At 42.3% G+C, this 15,406-nt stretch overlaps 1 protein-coding gene across 2 annotated transcripts in view; it reads right to left on the bottom strand.

The window, feature by feature from the left end:
- The window catches only part of IL17REL (interleukin 17 receptor E like), a 190,558-nt gene extending 175,324 nt beyond the window's left edge, over positions 1-15,234 (bottom strand). For both annotated transcript variants that reach the window (XM_073619733.1, XM_073619732.1), the window contains exon 1: positions 15,046-15,234. In XM_073619733.1, coding sequence (XP_073475834.1) covers positions 15,046-15,183 — 138 coding nt within the window. In that variant the 5' untranslated portion in view covers positions 15,184-15,234. The remainder of the gene's footprint in view (positions 1-15,045) is intronic.
- Between the last annotated feature and the right edge of the window lie 172 nt (positions 15,235-15,406).

A 15,406-nucleotide genomic window follows, 5' to 3' on the forward strand; every position in this document is an offset into this window, starting at 1 on the left:
TGTGATCTTTCTGTCAGGGCTGTGTATGTTTGCAAGGAACCACAGATATAAACATAAAAACAACCTGTAATGCTGAATGATCTGTTGTGAATGTCAGTGCTGGTCTCCAGAGCAGTCCCTGTGGGCAAAGACCAGCCCTGTCACACAATTCTGTCTCCTTGCTAGCAGCTTGGTAATGCAATCTGATCCTTTGGTGGATTAAATAAAAGTTTTAACAATTTGGTTAGAGATCTAAATTTTATTTATCAAAAACAGATAATGACCCAAACCTAGGTGTCTGTTGTAAACATCTACACACTTTTGAAATGCACTTATTACAATGCAATGTGGGGCTTTAACAATCTATTTAGATTGTTTAGCTACTTTTATTGCTTTTGGGATGTGTCTGTAGCACTGCCATGTTTAAAACGAGGAAACTTAGTTCTACTGGACCACATATTTTGGGGGTTCCTGGGGTACTTTGCAGCAATGAATTGAGGTGTTTTTTTTTCCAATTGACATCCAGTAGTACCTAGCCTTGATCTTTATGTTTAATTCCATGAGTTACATTGAACAGCAGGTTTGGTTTAAATCTCAAATCCAGTGAAATTATTTTTCTAGTTTTAGATGCAGTGGGGAGGGACTGGAGTTTCTGATGCACCTTACTGAACTCCAGGCAGTTATAAAAGACACAATACATTTTTGCATTCATTACTAAATCATTTGTTTTATTTTTTTCTATTATTTTAACTAAGTACTTGAAGTTCACATGGTAATAGTCTTTTTTAATCTCTTCTACAGCAAAACTCAGAATGGGGAGCGATGGGCAGGAATGGGAGTTTGTGAGGTGTGCTGCATGCAAATGTGTTGACAAGGAACATGCTGTTAAGATGAAAGTGAGCAAAAGGATGACTTCATTATCCTGCTGCTACACTTTCACTATCCAGTAAAAAGTTTGGGAGTGGAAATAGGACACCACTGTATCACACAATTGTATGCGGTGTCAATCACCTAGATGTGCCATATGCCTTGGCTATGCATATTTACCTGAGCTGAATATTTATCTGCCTTGGTCAATCACTGAGAGTTTTGTTCCAGTGATGTGAGCTGAGGGATGTGGATTAATTTTTGGAGCAATCTTCTAGAGGGGGCTTTTGCCTAGGTTTTTGTCTGAAGAGGATCCCGCTGTGAGGAGATCTTCTCTTGGAGCCTGGCCCTGTCTAGGGGTTTGAGCCAAGGCCAAATAAATCTAAGCTGGCCTGTGTTAGGGCCTAGAGTAGGAGGAAGATGGATACCTGTCTGGAATATGTCTCTTATATGCTAAGAATATCCATCAGAGCGTAAAGGAATCTGCTACTAGATGAACATTTAATGAAGACCTCATTACTCAACTCTCTAATGTACTAGTGAATGCTTGCATAGGGTCAGAGGATCAATTCCTATTGGGAAGCTGCTACTAATATACTAGGCCCGCCAATAGTTGCTCTTAAAGGACCCACTATCAATGGGAGACTGCTACTGAAGAAATTAGGACCACTGGAAGGATACTACTAAAATATTAGAACCCACCCAGAGATGTTAAAATTCTAGTCTCCCGAGTCGTTTGGGGGTTATCTCATGACCCGTACACACGGTCGGGCTTTGTTCGGACATTGCGACAACAAAATCCTAGGATTTTTTCAGACGGATGTCTTGCATACACAAGGTCACACAAAGTTGTCGGAAAATCCGATCGTTCTAAACACGGTGACGTAAAACATGTACGTCGGGACTATAAACGGGGCAGTGGCCAATAGCTTTCATCTCTTTATTTATTCTGAGCATGCGTGGCACTTTGTCCGTCGGATTTGTGTACACGCGATCGGAATTTCCGACAACGGATTTTGTTGTCGGAAAATTTTATAGCCTGCTCTCAAACTTTGTGTGTCGGAAAATCCGATGGAAAATGTGTGATGGAGCCTACACACGGTCGGAATTTCCGACAACAAAGTCCTATCACACATTTTCCGTCGGAAAATCCAACCGTGTGTACGGGGCATCACACTAACCACAGGTATATGGGGTGCTACAAAGTCTATTGAGAAAACTCTGAACTTTAAAGCTTAATCATCTGTGCAGATTTCACAACTATTTTCTGAGAGCAATTCTTTTGTAACTTATGAGTGGATGAGGTTACAAGCAAAATGTTCGTGGCTCATCTATTTTGCAAAACAATCTTGACTTACAGTGACTATCAAAATGAAAACAAAAATGAAAGGCTTCCAAAAGAAAAAAAAAAGTTGAAAGTTTACCTAACATAAGGGGTTGAAATCATGGGGAAAAAAATAGTTAAATTGTACAGTGCATACTGCATAATACTGGCTATCCAGGGAGTGTCACGCAATACAAATGATTTTAGGAAAACTATACAACAGAACTTGCCATTGAATCAATGGATCAGGAAAAGAATAGTTAATCAAATTCGCAAAACATTTTCTATTGTTCTCTGCTTAATAAGCAATGATAGGCTAGCAAAATGTGCAAAACTACCTACTGGTATGAGCTCCGCAAACTACTACATAACTATAAAGTCATTTTTTTAGATTTGGATAGAGTGGTATGAGGTTAGAAATCGTTACAGGGTTTTTTGCCCTACTTTATTCAAAATGAAAACAAAACAAAAAGTTTGGACATTAGATAATACACCTAAATACTGTATATTGATTCTAAACAAACCTCTGTAACCCCCCTCTCCATATCTTTTTTTTTTCATTTGCCATCTTTAGCCTACTCACAGACATAAGATATTAATTCATGTATGGTGGATACATTTATTATCTCTCAAACTTTCTGTATGTATTTTGCCTCTTGACATTTTTCTCACCCTTTCTCTTAAGATGCACCCACATTGGGTACAGTTGAACTTAACCCTGCCTAAGTTCAATTGTCCCCGGTCCCCAATTCTCACTCTGGTCTGCATTAACATTGGGCTATAAGCAAGTGTTTCTGGGCACACATATATTATCACCTCTGCCAACCAAATCACAGTGATCCCTGCTTCTGTGCCCAGTTATTTATGGAAAGGTCTTTGCTCGGGCACAGTTTGCACTCACACTGAAGGGAACACTGGACCACAAGTGAACTGTGGCTGGGACCACCTCTTTCAAATAGCCGCAGGCACGGTATACTTAACCATTTTCCGAGCATTCACACTGCACAACCAAACTGGACGAAAGACATTAAAACTGCCAGTATGTCAATCACTGGTCATTATCCTTCCTGAAAATATTTTCACTCATTGCCCTTTTTTACACATACTTCTCAATGTTCCTCAAAATCTCATTAAAAAATCCGTCATCCTGCTAATACATTCTTCTCACTCAAATATACTAGCAGACCAAGAATTGGGCCAGTACAGGACAATAAAAGAGATGAATAAAGCAGAAGACTGAAGCAGACCCAAGCCACAAATCCAGGAAAGGTTTCATAATCAAGGTATGGTCCTCTACTGCATCAAAAAAGAAAAAAGGTTAGATAAGGAGCAGAGGACTTATAGAGGTTTTTTACTCCGGAAAAATTAAGATGCCAGAGCTGGGAAGCCGAAGGTTAGTGAAGAACTAGCCCAGGTGAGGATGGTGCTGGATCCCCGGACAAGTATCCTATTATTAAAAGTCAGCAGCTACAGTATTTGTAGCTGCTGACTTTTAACAACAAGACACTTACCTGTCCAGGTATCCACAGCCATCCTCCCTCGGGCTAGTTCAGTTTTTCACTAGCCTTTGGGTTCCCGGCACTGGCATCATAACTGTGGGAAGCCAGCTGTGCCACTTTTGCCTTCACAGCCGGCTGCCCACTGCACATGCATGAGCCGCCCCACACTTTGTGAATTGGATCGCTTAAAGAAAATCAGTTTTTTGCCCACACTTTTACTTACCTTCATTTCTGCTCTATCACTCAGTACATCTGGTAAGCCCCATGTACTCTACAGTTACCAAAAACTGTAGCTTACATGCAGGCATGTACTGGCCATCAGGACTACCAGGAGTTTCCCAGAGGGCAGATGGCTCAGTGGGCCGGTTTCAGTGATAGCCTGTCAAAGTAATGGCTGCGCGGCTCAATAATTTGAGCACCGCCAGGGATCGGTAAGGCGTACATGGACACTGGTGTCCGTGAACGGTCCTTGCAGTGCCTGTGGCCGATCCAAGTGCAGACTGCAGAGTCCTCCCTGAGTCCCCTCCCTCCTCCTCTTGTGTATGAGACAGACATGTCACGGAGCTTGAGTTTGAATTCTTCAGCGGCACTGTAACAGAGTCCTGCCTCCCGGCCAGGGGGCTGGGGGGCGTTCTTTTTTCCGGCCGGCCGTTATGGGGGAGACCTGTCATCTGCACTGCCCATCACCTCACTTCATAGTGCACAACCCAGCTCAGCCTGAGTGCCACTGCTTTGCTGAAAGGCAGCCAATGGCTGTTCAGCAATGCCGGTTTCTGAAATTCCAGCCAATGAGTCTATAGCAATGTTCCTGCATGATGTTAGCCCTCCTACTTCACGCAGTGATGTGAGAAGTAAGGAGGAGAAAAATACAGAGGAGAATAAGTGAAATAATAAAAGAGGTGAGTGAGGACGGAGTTAGAGTATATTTTCAGTTTTCATACAGAAAAGTAAATGTTGTAAAACTTGGAGGACAGATATATGTTCTGTCCTATGCCCAATACCTTTTATACTTTTATACTAAACTTACACGTCATTCTAAAGGCGTCTGTAATGTTGGAATGCATCTTTTTCTTTAAATAAAGGGTTAAAAAAAAGCCGTTTATACCTACAGTGGAATGTTTTTACTTATGTTATTTTGCACAGTTGGGTATAGTTTATACACTGTTTTTGTGCATGTTTGCAAAATTAAAGTGTTAAAATTAACATTTTTGTCCCAGTCCAGCCCTGCTTACACGGCACTATGGACTCTCTGTATGGCAGAGCTTATTGGCCCAGAGGTGTAACATGCTCCTCCATACCCAAAAGTACAAGGTAAATTTCTTAAAATGACGTAAAGGTTTAGATTAAAAAAAAAAACAACAAACATGCTATACTTACCTGCTCTGTGCAATGGTATTGTACAGAGTGGCCCTGAACCTCCTCTCCTAGGGTCCCCCGCTGTCACTTTTGGCTCCTTTACTTCTCACTTCGAAATTAGGTAGGTAATTTTTATGGAGGCGCATTTGAGGGCTCATTCCTAAGCCGGGTTCTTTGGGTCCAAAGCCACACATGGTGCGGTGCAGCCCCACCTCCCACTCTCTGTTCACAGGATTGGATTAACAGCGGCAGGAGCAAATGGTTACCACTGCTTTCTGTCTGTCCTCTGAATACAGAAAGAGACGAGAGAGCTGCTAGAGATGGGCACAGCGCTGGATCGAGTGAGGACTCAGGTAAGTATAAGGTGGGTGAGAGGGTGATACAAATTCTGGGATTTTTTTTATTTTAATGCAGGGAATGCATTTAGGTAAAAAAAAAAAATCTGGCTTTAGAAGCACTTTAAGCTCTCTGTGCCCAATAGAATCAAAGAAAAAGTAATTATGTTGTTTTAATATACAGGTTTGCTTTAAAATGTAATCCATAAGGATGATCTGCACAACCAATTGTTGCTCTTAAAAAATCATCATATTTATTCCGAAACCACGGTGTACAAATGCAGATCAGTTGACGTGTTTCAGCCTACAAGGCCTTAGTCATAAATACATTAAGAACACAGAACTTTGAAATAAATAGTAGCACTAAATACCACAGGCACCACCCATCAAGAAAAAAACAGCTGTAATGCCTGCAAGGTGATTCCATGTCTGTGCCACTAATTGTTGCTTTAAAATTTAACTGTGCAGCCACCAGCAATTTTTTGAGATACTTGAGATACCAAAAACCCTGTTCACTCTATTGACAACGCTCAAAGCTGCTATGATTACTTTGTGGCCTTCCCCTTTCTGTTTTGCTTGCCTCCCTATGGGGCTGTCTATTCAACTTCATTTCTAACAGAGGCAGGGAGAATGGAAGCATAAAGACTCTGATAGCTGTAAAAACAAAACAAAAACTAAGAAGAAGCATTGTTTACATTATCATCTTGAGGCTGATACAGTGATGATGCTCTTAGATTTGCTTTAACCACCTCACCTTTGAAAGATTTAACCCCTGCATGACCAGGCCATTTTTTGCTATTCAGCATTGTGCTACATTAACCGGTAATTGTGCGGTCATACAACGTTGTACCCAAACAAAATGTATAGTTTTTTCACACAAATAGAGCTTTCTTTTGGTGGTATTTGATCACCACTGGGTTTTTTTATTTTTCATTATATAAATGAAAAAAGACCAACAATTTGGAGAAAAAAAACGATATTGTTTACTTTCTGCTATAAAACATATCCAATAAAAAATTTAAACAATCAAATGTCTTCATAAATTTAGGGCAAATTTAATTCTGCTTACATGTCTTTGGTAAAAAAAAAATCCCAAAAAGTATATATTGATTGATTTGCATGAAAGTTATAGCGTCTACAAGCTATGGTATATATACTGTAATTTTTTTTTTATATACTACTAATGGCGGTGATCAGAGACTTATAGTGGGACTGTGATAGTGCAGCGGGAAATCTGACACTAACTAACGCTGGGTGGGAACTGACTAACTGCCACTGACTTCACCAGTGACAATACAGCGATCAGTAATAATACTATACACTGTCACTGTATTAATGACACTGGCTGGGAAGGAGTTAAAATCTAGGGAGATCAAAGAGTTAACTGTGTGCCTAACAGGTGTTAAAGCGGAGACCCACCCAAAAGGGAAAGCTCCACTTGTTCGCACCCACCCCCCTATACTGGCAAATTTGGCTATTTTGGGGGGGGGGGGGAGCGGGTACTTGGTTTTGACAGGTACCAACTCCCACTTCCGGGTAAGAACACTGTGGAGATGTGCGAGCATTTCCAGACCCTCCTCCTTCTCCCTGCTGCCTTCTGGGACACACACAGGTCCCAAAAGACAGTGGACCATTCATAAAGCTCAGCATGACTGAAGGCTTTACTTCCGGTTTCCCTTACTTACAATGTCGATGCCTGCACCCAAAGCTGACATCGCGGGATTCCTTGACAGGTAAGTGTCCTTATAATAAAAGTCAGCAGCTACAGTATTTGTGGCTGCTGACTTTTAATTTTTTTCCAGGCTGGAGGTCCTCTTTAATGTGCGTAATGTGTGCTGCTTTTTACTAATAATCTTTTTGTTTCTTATCCTGCTTTGTAGGGATAAGAAACAGAGAGTTTGTTCCCTCCTGATGCCTGGAATGCAGGTAATCCTACAAAATGACCCAACAATCCCGGTGGAAAACAGACATCCTTATATACCCTCATCATTAAGAGAATGTGTATATAAACTCCAATAAATTTAACCAGGTCCTTACAGATATTAGCAGAGTAAATTGGAAAATCCCCCAGACTTTTACCAGATTATCTATTAAAACCCAAAAAGGTTGTGAAAGACTTGATGACCAGTGTAGGGGATTTCACTTTATAAATGTCATTTTTATAAACCAGCTGCATAACAATAGCTGTAGCAGCCCATGTGGCTGCTATGGGGCCTGGGGGTGGCAGGGGGCCCCATTGGCCTGTGGAGATAGTTTAAACATAGAAAATCTGTGTGCATGTGAGAGTAGTTAAATTTTTTGAAGGATTGCAGAAGTTGCTGCCATAGCTAAAATGGGCAGGTGTTTGTAATACCCTCCACAGAAGTTTGCATTAGCCCTGGTTCAGACCAATGCACCTTTTGGAGTCACGCTACTTTAGAGCGACTTTAAAGCCGACTATCTTTTAACAGATGTCAATGCAAGCGGCACTGAAATCACATAGTACAGGAATCTTTTTGAAAGTTGCTGCGACTTGAGTCGCAGTGATCAGAAGGGTTCCATTGCTGCAAATTGGGTGCAACTTGTCATGCAACTTTGAACTGAAAAGTTGCATGACAAGTCGCACTGGTGAGAACCAAGGCTTAGGGTTATAGAGTAATAATATTGAATTGTATGTTGGTCATTATTATGCCCCGTACACACGGTCGGATTTTCCGACAGGGAAAATGTGTGATAGGACCTTGTTGTCGGAAATTCAGACCGTGTGTGGGCTCCATCACACATTTTCCATTGGATTTTCTGACACACAAAGTTTGAGAGCAGGATATAAAATTTTCCGACAACAAAATCCGTTGTCGGAAATTCCGATCGTGTGTACACAAGTCCGACGGACAAAGTGCCACGCATGCTCAGAATAAATAAAGAGATGAAAGCTATTGGCCACTGCCCCGTTTACAGTCCCGACGTACGTGTTTTACGTCACCGCGTTTAGAACAATTGGATTTTCCGACAACCTTGTGTGACCGTGTGTATGCAAGACAAGTTTGAGTCAACATCCGTCGGAAAAAATCCTAGGATTTTGTTGTCGGAATGTCCGAACAAAGTCCGACCGTGTGTACGGGGCATTATTATTATTGCTACTCTAATCTTTTTTTTGTTTGTTTTTTTTTGTTTTTTTTGTGGCACCACCTTTTTCAGCACTTTCTGTAATAGTGGAAGGGGTTGGGCTCGTGGGCTACTGAGAACAGATTAGTTAGCTGGAAAAACTGAAAATTGTATACGCACCTTTCCGGAATTTTCCTTTCCTGACGCATCTCCATGGCAGCACACACTGGGTTGTGACTCCGCCCCACAACCTGACAGGATTGGTTAACTATAAATTTGAAGGAGAGGCACCTCCCCTTCATTCTGTTTAGCTATCATCTCAGGTAGGGTAGGATGCTGTGTGCTGCAATGGAGATGCGTCAGGAAAGGAAAATTACGGAAAGGTGAGTATACAATTTTCCGTTTTTCTGACGCATCATGGCAGCACACACTGGGAAATAACTCGCCAGTCGGGTGGGTGCAAGTAAAGTAGTAGTATTTATTTATCAAATGGCTGTAGAATTGGCCCGAATAACGGATTTTCCAAAATCTACCATTGATAACTGAGCCAAGTCTACCCTGTAGTGGGACATGAATGTATGTCTGGAAGACCAGGTTGCTGCCCTGAAGATTGTCTCTGGTAACACCCTGCAATACGCTGCCCAGGAAGTTGCCACTGCCCTTGTTGAGTGAGCCCTTATGCCTCCAGGTATTGGCAGATTCTGAGTGTCGTGATGACCTTGACCAGCCAAGATGCGATGGTGCGAGATGACGCCTTGTGGCCTCTTCTTCCTCCGTGAGGAATCACCAGTAGGTTATCAGTCTTCCTGAAAGAGGCTGTAGCTGATAGATAGTTTCTAATAGTGGTTTTAATGTCCAAGGTTGCCCTTGATCGTCGGTAAATGATGGAAGTTTGATTTCCTGATTGTAGTGAAAGGATGATGTCACCTTTGGAGTAAAGTGGTCTGAGGGTTTCAGTACCACCCTGTCTGGGTAAAAGATCATGTAGGGTTCTGAAATCAGTAACGCCTGTATCCCCGAGACTCTTTTAGCTGCAGTGATGGCAATAAGAAATGTTAATTTTAGTGTTAAATCCCACAACGTAATCGAGTCAGCTGGGTGGATAGGTGAACGTGATAGTGAATTCAGGACTACTGATAAATCCCATGCTGGGAACGTCGGTCTTCTTGGGGGCCTGATCTTTATACATGCTCTTAAAAACTGGAATAGAAGAGAGTGTGAGGTCCATTTGAAGCCTGGTTTTGCGGATATAGTTGAAATCTGCACTTTAAGGGTACTTGAGCTGAGTCCTCTAGCTAAGTCTGCTTGAAGAAACTCCAGGATCTGCGGAGCTTCTGAAGATAGTGGGTCCCAGCCATTCTGCTGAGCCATGGATGTGAATCTTTCCCATATTCCATCGTAAGTAACGTTAGTTGTGCATTTCCTGGTCTGGAGTAATGCTAAAAACGACCTTCTAGGAACAGCCTTGCTCTTTGAACCTATTCCTCTCAACATCCATGCCATTAAATGGAGCCTTTCTGGAGCCGGATGGAACAACTGCCCCTGGTACAGTAGATCCTGAGACACTGGAAGAGGTAGTGGGTCTTCTAGGCTGAGCTGCAGTAGAGTTGTGAACCAAGGCCTCCTGGGCCAGAAAGGAATCACCGCTATTACTGAGGCTGAAGACCTCCTGAGCTTGGATAGGAACCTCGCAATTAGAGGTGTTGGAGGGAATATGTACCCCAGTCGAAAGTTCCATGGATGAAGAAGGCAGTCCACCCCCTCCACTGATGGATATGCTGCTCTTGACAGGAACCTCTGACATTTGGTGATTCTAGGTGTCGAGGCAGATCGATCTCCAGGATCCCCCCAAGTTTGAGTCAAGAGACTGAAGGCTTGATGTTTCAGGGACCACTCGTTGTTCGACAGGAACTCTCTGCTCAATCGGCTAGTAAGTTCTGAGCTGCCGGAACATACACTGCTCATAGATGTTAGAAATAACTAGGCCCATTCCAGGATGGGACAGACTTCCTCCAGTAGAGTACTGCTTCTGCTACCCCCCGTCTCTGAATGTATGTTACCGCCACTTTGTTGTCCATTCAGATTAGGACACTTTTCCCCCTCAAGGATGGGCCAAAAGCTAGGAGGGCCTGGAAAGCTGCTCTGAGCTCAAGAATATTCAATACTAGACCCTCCGCATGAAATTGCCATTGACCCTGAACCGCCTGGTTTCGATAGTAGGCCCCCCACCCTGCCTGGCTGGCATCTGATGTGATTACCTCTGGTTCTGGGTGAACTATAGGCCTGTGTCTCCTGAGGTTGTCTATATGCATCCACCACCAAATTGACTGTTTCACAATGTGGTGAATGGCAATCGACTGGAGCAATGATGTTCCATTCCACTGAGTAAGGAATGAGGACTGCATCGTGTGCCATTGCACCCATTGAATGATCGGTAGAGTGGGCGACATCAAGCCTAAGGTGCTCAGACAGACTCTCGCCGGAAGGAATGTTGCTGTCATTAGTCTCCTTAACTTCCGGATCAAGGGACCTATCTTTTCCCGGGTTAGACTGACTCTGTTTGATAGAGTATTGAGTTCTGCCCCTAGAAGGATCATGCTTTGTGTGGGCTGAAGATTGCTCTTTTCCCAGTTGTTTAACCACCCGAGGCTCTGGAGTGTGTTGATCAGTACAGCACGATGATGTATTAACGTTTCTCTATTGTCTGCTAGGAGTAGAATGTCATCCAGATAGTGATGGAATCTCAGGCCTTTCTCCCTTAGAAATACGATCACAGGAAGGAGAGTCTTGGTAAAGGTTCTGGGAGCAGAGGAGATGCTGAATGGGAGGCACTGAAAGTGGAAATGCTGATGGTTGACTGAGAATCGCAGATACTTTTGAAAGGCGGGGTGTGTAGGCACGTGTAGATAGGTGTCCAATAAATCTACAGAAAAGATCCAGTCTACTAAGTTTACAGCTAGTAGGATTGATTGAAGCCTCTCCATTTTGAAGGCTTTGACCTGAATTCCTCCGTTGAGCCCTTTTAGGTCCATTACAGGGCATAGATCTCCTGTCTTCTTCCTTATTAAGAATAGGGGGGAGGTTGTGTTTGAACAAAGGACCTTTCTGTGGCTTAGGTCTTCTGTCAGAGGGGATCAGTCCTGATTTGCCTCCTGTCACTTTGGAGATTGCTGAGTCCAGTTTTGAACCGAAAAGGTTAATTCCATCATAAGGGATCTTGCACCAGCTGGTCTTTGACACTGCATCTGCCACCCATGGTTTGAGCCACAGGGCTCTTCTGGCCATGACTGAAGCCAACATAGCCCTTGAGGAAGAACAAATTACATCCCCTGAGGCCTCTGCTACGAAATTGCCTGCCAGCTTCAGTTCCTGAAGAGAACTAATTATTTTCTCCTGGTCAGCCCCCTCGCAAATGGATCTTTCTATATTGGCAGACCATCCAGAAATCGCTTTGCCAACTGCAGCTACTGTTGGCCTACATGCACCTCCTGCTGTGCAGTATGCTTTTTCATGTTTAGATCAATCTTCCGGTCCAGACGTCCTGGAAGGTTACTGCATCCTCTATTGGTAAAGTAACATGTCTTGCGAGTCGCATTAAGGAAGTGTCGACCATCAGTGGGTGGATCAGTGGATTCACTTTCAGTTCCTTCAGAGGATATAGTTTCGCCAATCTATTAATCAGGTTAGATCTTTTATCCGATCTTTCCCACTCATCCTTAATGAGGTCTTCCAGTTACTCAATGAAGGAGAAGGACTCCGGTTCCCTACTTCCAGATGTTGCGAGGGGCCTCTTTCGCTTCTTCCCATCCTATGGCCTCCTTTACTAATCTTATATAGGGTTCAACGAGAGTAAAGTCGTATCCTGTAGGGATCTCTGAGTCTTTATTGCAGAAGCTGATTCTGAATCTATAGAAGAATTGGGAGCTACTGAAGTTGTGCCTGCCTTGTCTGGTTCAGGGACTGATGTCTGCAGGATAGATTCCTGCACAGACTCTCTGATGAGGTCATTTACCTCTCTTGCGTCAGACTCCTTCTTACTGGTTGCTTTGTTGAAGCATGCGCTGCAGGCTAACTTGTCTGGCAAAGCTGGAGCTCCACACACCCAGTAAGCATTTTCTGCAGGACAGGTGTGATAGCTCCTCTTGTGACGAGGAGAAGGTGACCTTCTGTGTGAGCGGCTACGTCGTGAGCAGCTGTGACGTGAGTGGCTGTGGCCAGAGTAGTGATGGCGAGATGAAGATTTTGAGTGACTTCTCCTAGATCTCTTATGGCTTGAGGTATGGCTTAAGCAACCTTGATGCCTGGAGTTTGTAGATCTTGACCTGGAAGGGCTGTCAGAAAGCCGCAGCATTAGAGGCCATATACTCTTTTCCCTCTTCTATACTTACCAGGCATGCTGGGCACCTCTTACCTTATATGTTGAGGGTGGTCTGCTTGGGCAGAAACCTCCATGAAAGGATCACAGGACTTTTTAAATTCACCACCGCTGTAGCGGCGGAAATGACATCACCGCGCATGCTCAGAAGCGATTTGCCACCCTGCGCGCCATCTTGGAGAAGGGCAGAGAGACCTGCTGAGTTGCCTCACATCCCCCGGGGAATGCGCAGAGCGCTAAAGAGGACATGGCTGCCATGATGGAAATGACTCTATCCTTGTGGAACTACAGGGTTCAACCAGCCTTTAGAAGGAGAAAGAGAATGAAGGAAATACCTGAGTGAAAGGGGTGAAAGGTTGGAGGCCACTACGGTAATCTAAGCTTCTTTAAAGCTTGTAAAAACACCAGAAATGTGCCCCCGAGACCACCAGATTGGGGTTCTTTCCATAAAGGCTCATTTAGAGACTGCACAGGAGAGACTTCCAGCCAAGAGAGGCTAAACCTGGTGAGGGGAATGCGGTAAGGGTGTGGAATCTGTCTCAATCTTGTCAGTTGAAGATAAAAAAAGAGAATGAAGGGGGGAGCCTCCTTCAAATTTATAGTTAACCAATTCTGTCAGGATGTGGGGCGGAGTCACAACCCAGTGTGTGCTGCCATGTTGCGTCAGGAAATGAATGTTAACACCACCCTCCTCTGTCCACAGCTCTGGTCTTGAGTAATGTACAGACTATGCTGACAGCTCTCCTGCAATCAAAATTTTGCTATGGGGCACCATAATCTGTATATAACTCCTGTAAACTACAACAGATATATGCCTTTGAACTACTAAAGGGGTTTGAACTTCTCTGAGGTTTTGCTTCCTAGGTAATGTCAGTTATTGGGGTCCTATCACTTTGGGGTTCTGGAAGAGAGATTAACAGCAACATACCATAGGAAGCTGGAAAGTGTTAATAAAGCCTTCTTTTTAGCTAGATAACACATTACTAATTTGCATACAAAAACAGTAGTGGCAGTAGCAAAATTCCCCTTCCTGAAAAGATCAAACATAAGATAAGTATTATTCATCAAGACTTACAACATAAAAGAAGAACATTGTCTAAGCAGAAGACAGCACTTTTGCAGCACATTTTTTTTTTAAGGGGTAATCCCCTAAAAATGGATGTTTCTATTCTTGGTAGATGGTAGACTAAACCACCTGACAATTTCTTATACCTCTTAGGAAGTCTATTGGTGAGATATCTGCACTTGGATTATTATTCTGCATTCTTGCAGTGGCTTTTATGAAGGATTCATAAATCTACCTGCTGCATTTTTTAAAATCCTTTATGGAAAGTGCAACAAGATATTCTAAACACGCAAAAGCGGCAAAAAACCCAAAAACGTCAAAGTAGACCGAAACAGATTTGGGAATTATAGATATTATCTGACTCCACTTTCCAGGCTTCACCTTCAACTAAAATATCACTTTTGGGTGGACTAAACCTTGCACAATATCAATGTCTAATAATCTGTCAATACTAAAATATAGTTCTACTATGTGTTCACAGGCCAGAGCTATTGCAGCTACAAAACAAAAAAAATATTTTATTTGGTCATTGTTAAGGTGTCATAGCAGGGATGTGTTTTGCCAATCATAACCAGGTCATATCTAGAGATGATTTATAAAATATGTTGTCTGTGTAGCACATGGCAACCAATCATTATTTCTTTCACCACCTCTCCTATTAGAAAACAAACACTTATAAGAAAGATCACTAAAGGCATTATTACTCATGATAAAAGTAATAATAATAATAATAATAATAATAATAATAATAATAATAATACATAACAACAACAACAACAATAATAATAGTAGTAGTAATAATAATAATAATAATAATAATAATAATAATAATAAAATAATAATAAATAATAAAAACAATAATATTAATAATACACAACAAGGTGCATCAATATGAAAACATACATTTTATTAAGACATACCTTTTTATTCACATTAATGGCTTTTATATCATATGGTACATCTACCTCTGTCACGTTCTTAAATTTTAAACATACAACATTTACAAGTATTATAAAAAAAACAATGCCTACAGAAAAGTCTAAATAAGCCAGCAAATAAAATTAGTACCTGGAGACTCAAAATCTACTAGTGTCAAGCTGAAATAAAAATTGTGACATTTAGGTAAGGAATATAAAATTGATACTAAAACATCAGCTTACCTGTGAACATGTAATGTCACATTCTTTAATTCTCTGTATGGAGCGACAGTTAGCAATGCCACAGAATAAAAAGATGAGCAAAGGACATCCTGAGGTTCCCCAGCACAGAAAGCAGCACTCTCTATTGTGGAATTTCATTGCTACTCTTAATGTCAGTGATAGCTCATGAACATCAGAAAGCCAACGTGTGCCTTTAAGTAGTGGATTCATACCCGCCCCCTTTTAACTCATTGGTGAAAATCTATGAATCATAGTAGGACTTTCCCTGTGATTACAACTAGATCAGTAAAGATTCGCAACAGTGGAAATAGTACACTAACTGCAGGTATCATAAAACGTGGCTGGATAGGGATGACAACAC

The sequence above is a fragment of the Aquarana catesbeiana genome, linkage group LG03 (genome assembly GCF_042186555.1).
Source record: "Aquarana catesbeiana isolate 2022-GZ linkage group LG03, ASM4218655v1, whole genome shotgun sequence".
Taxonomy (NCBI): Eukaryota; Metazoa; Chordata; class Amphibia; order Anura; family Ranidae; genus Aquarana; species Aquarana catesbeiana.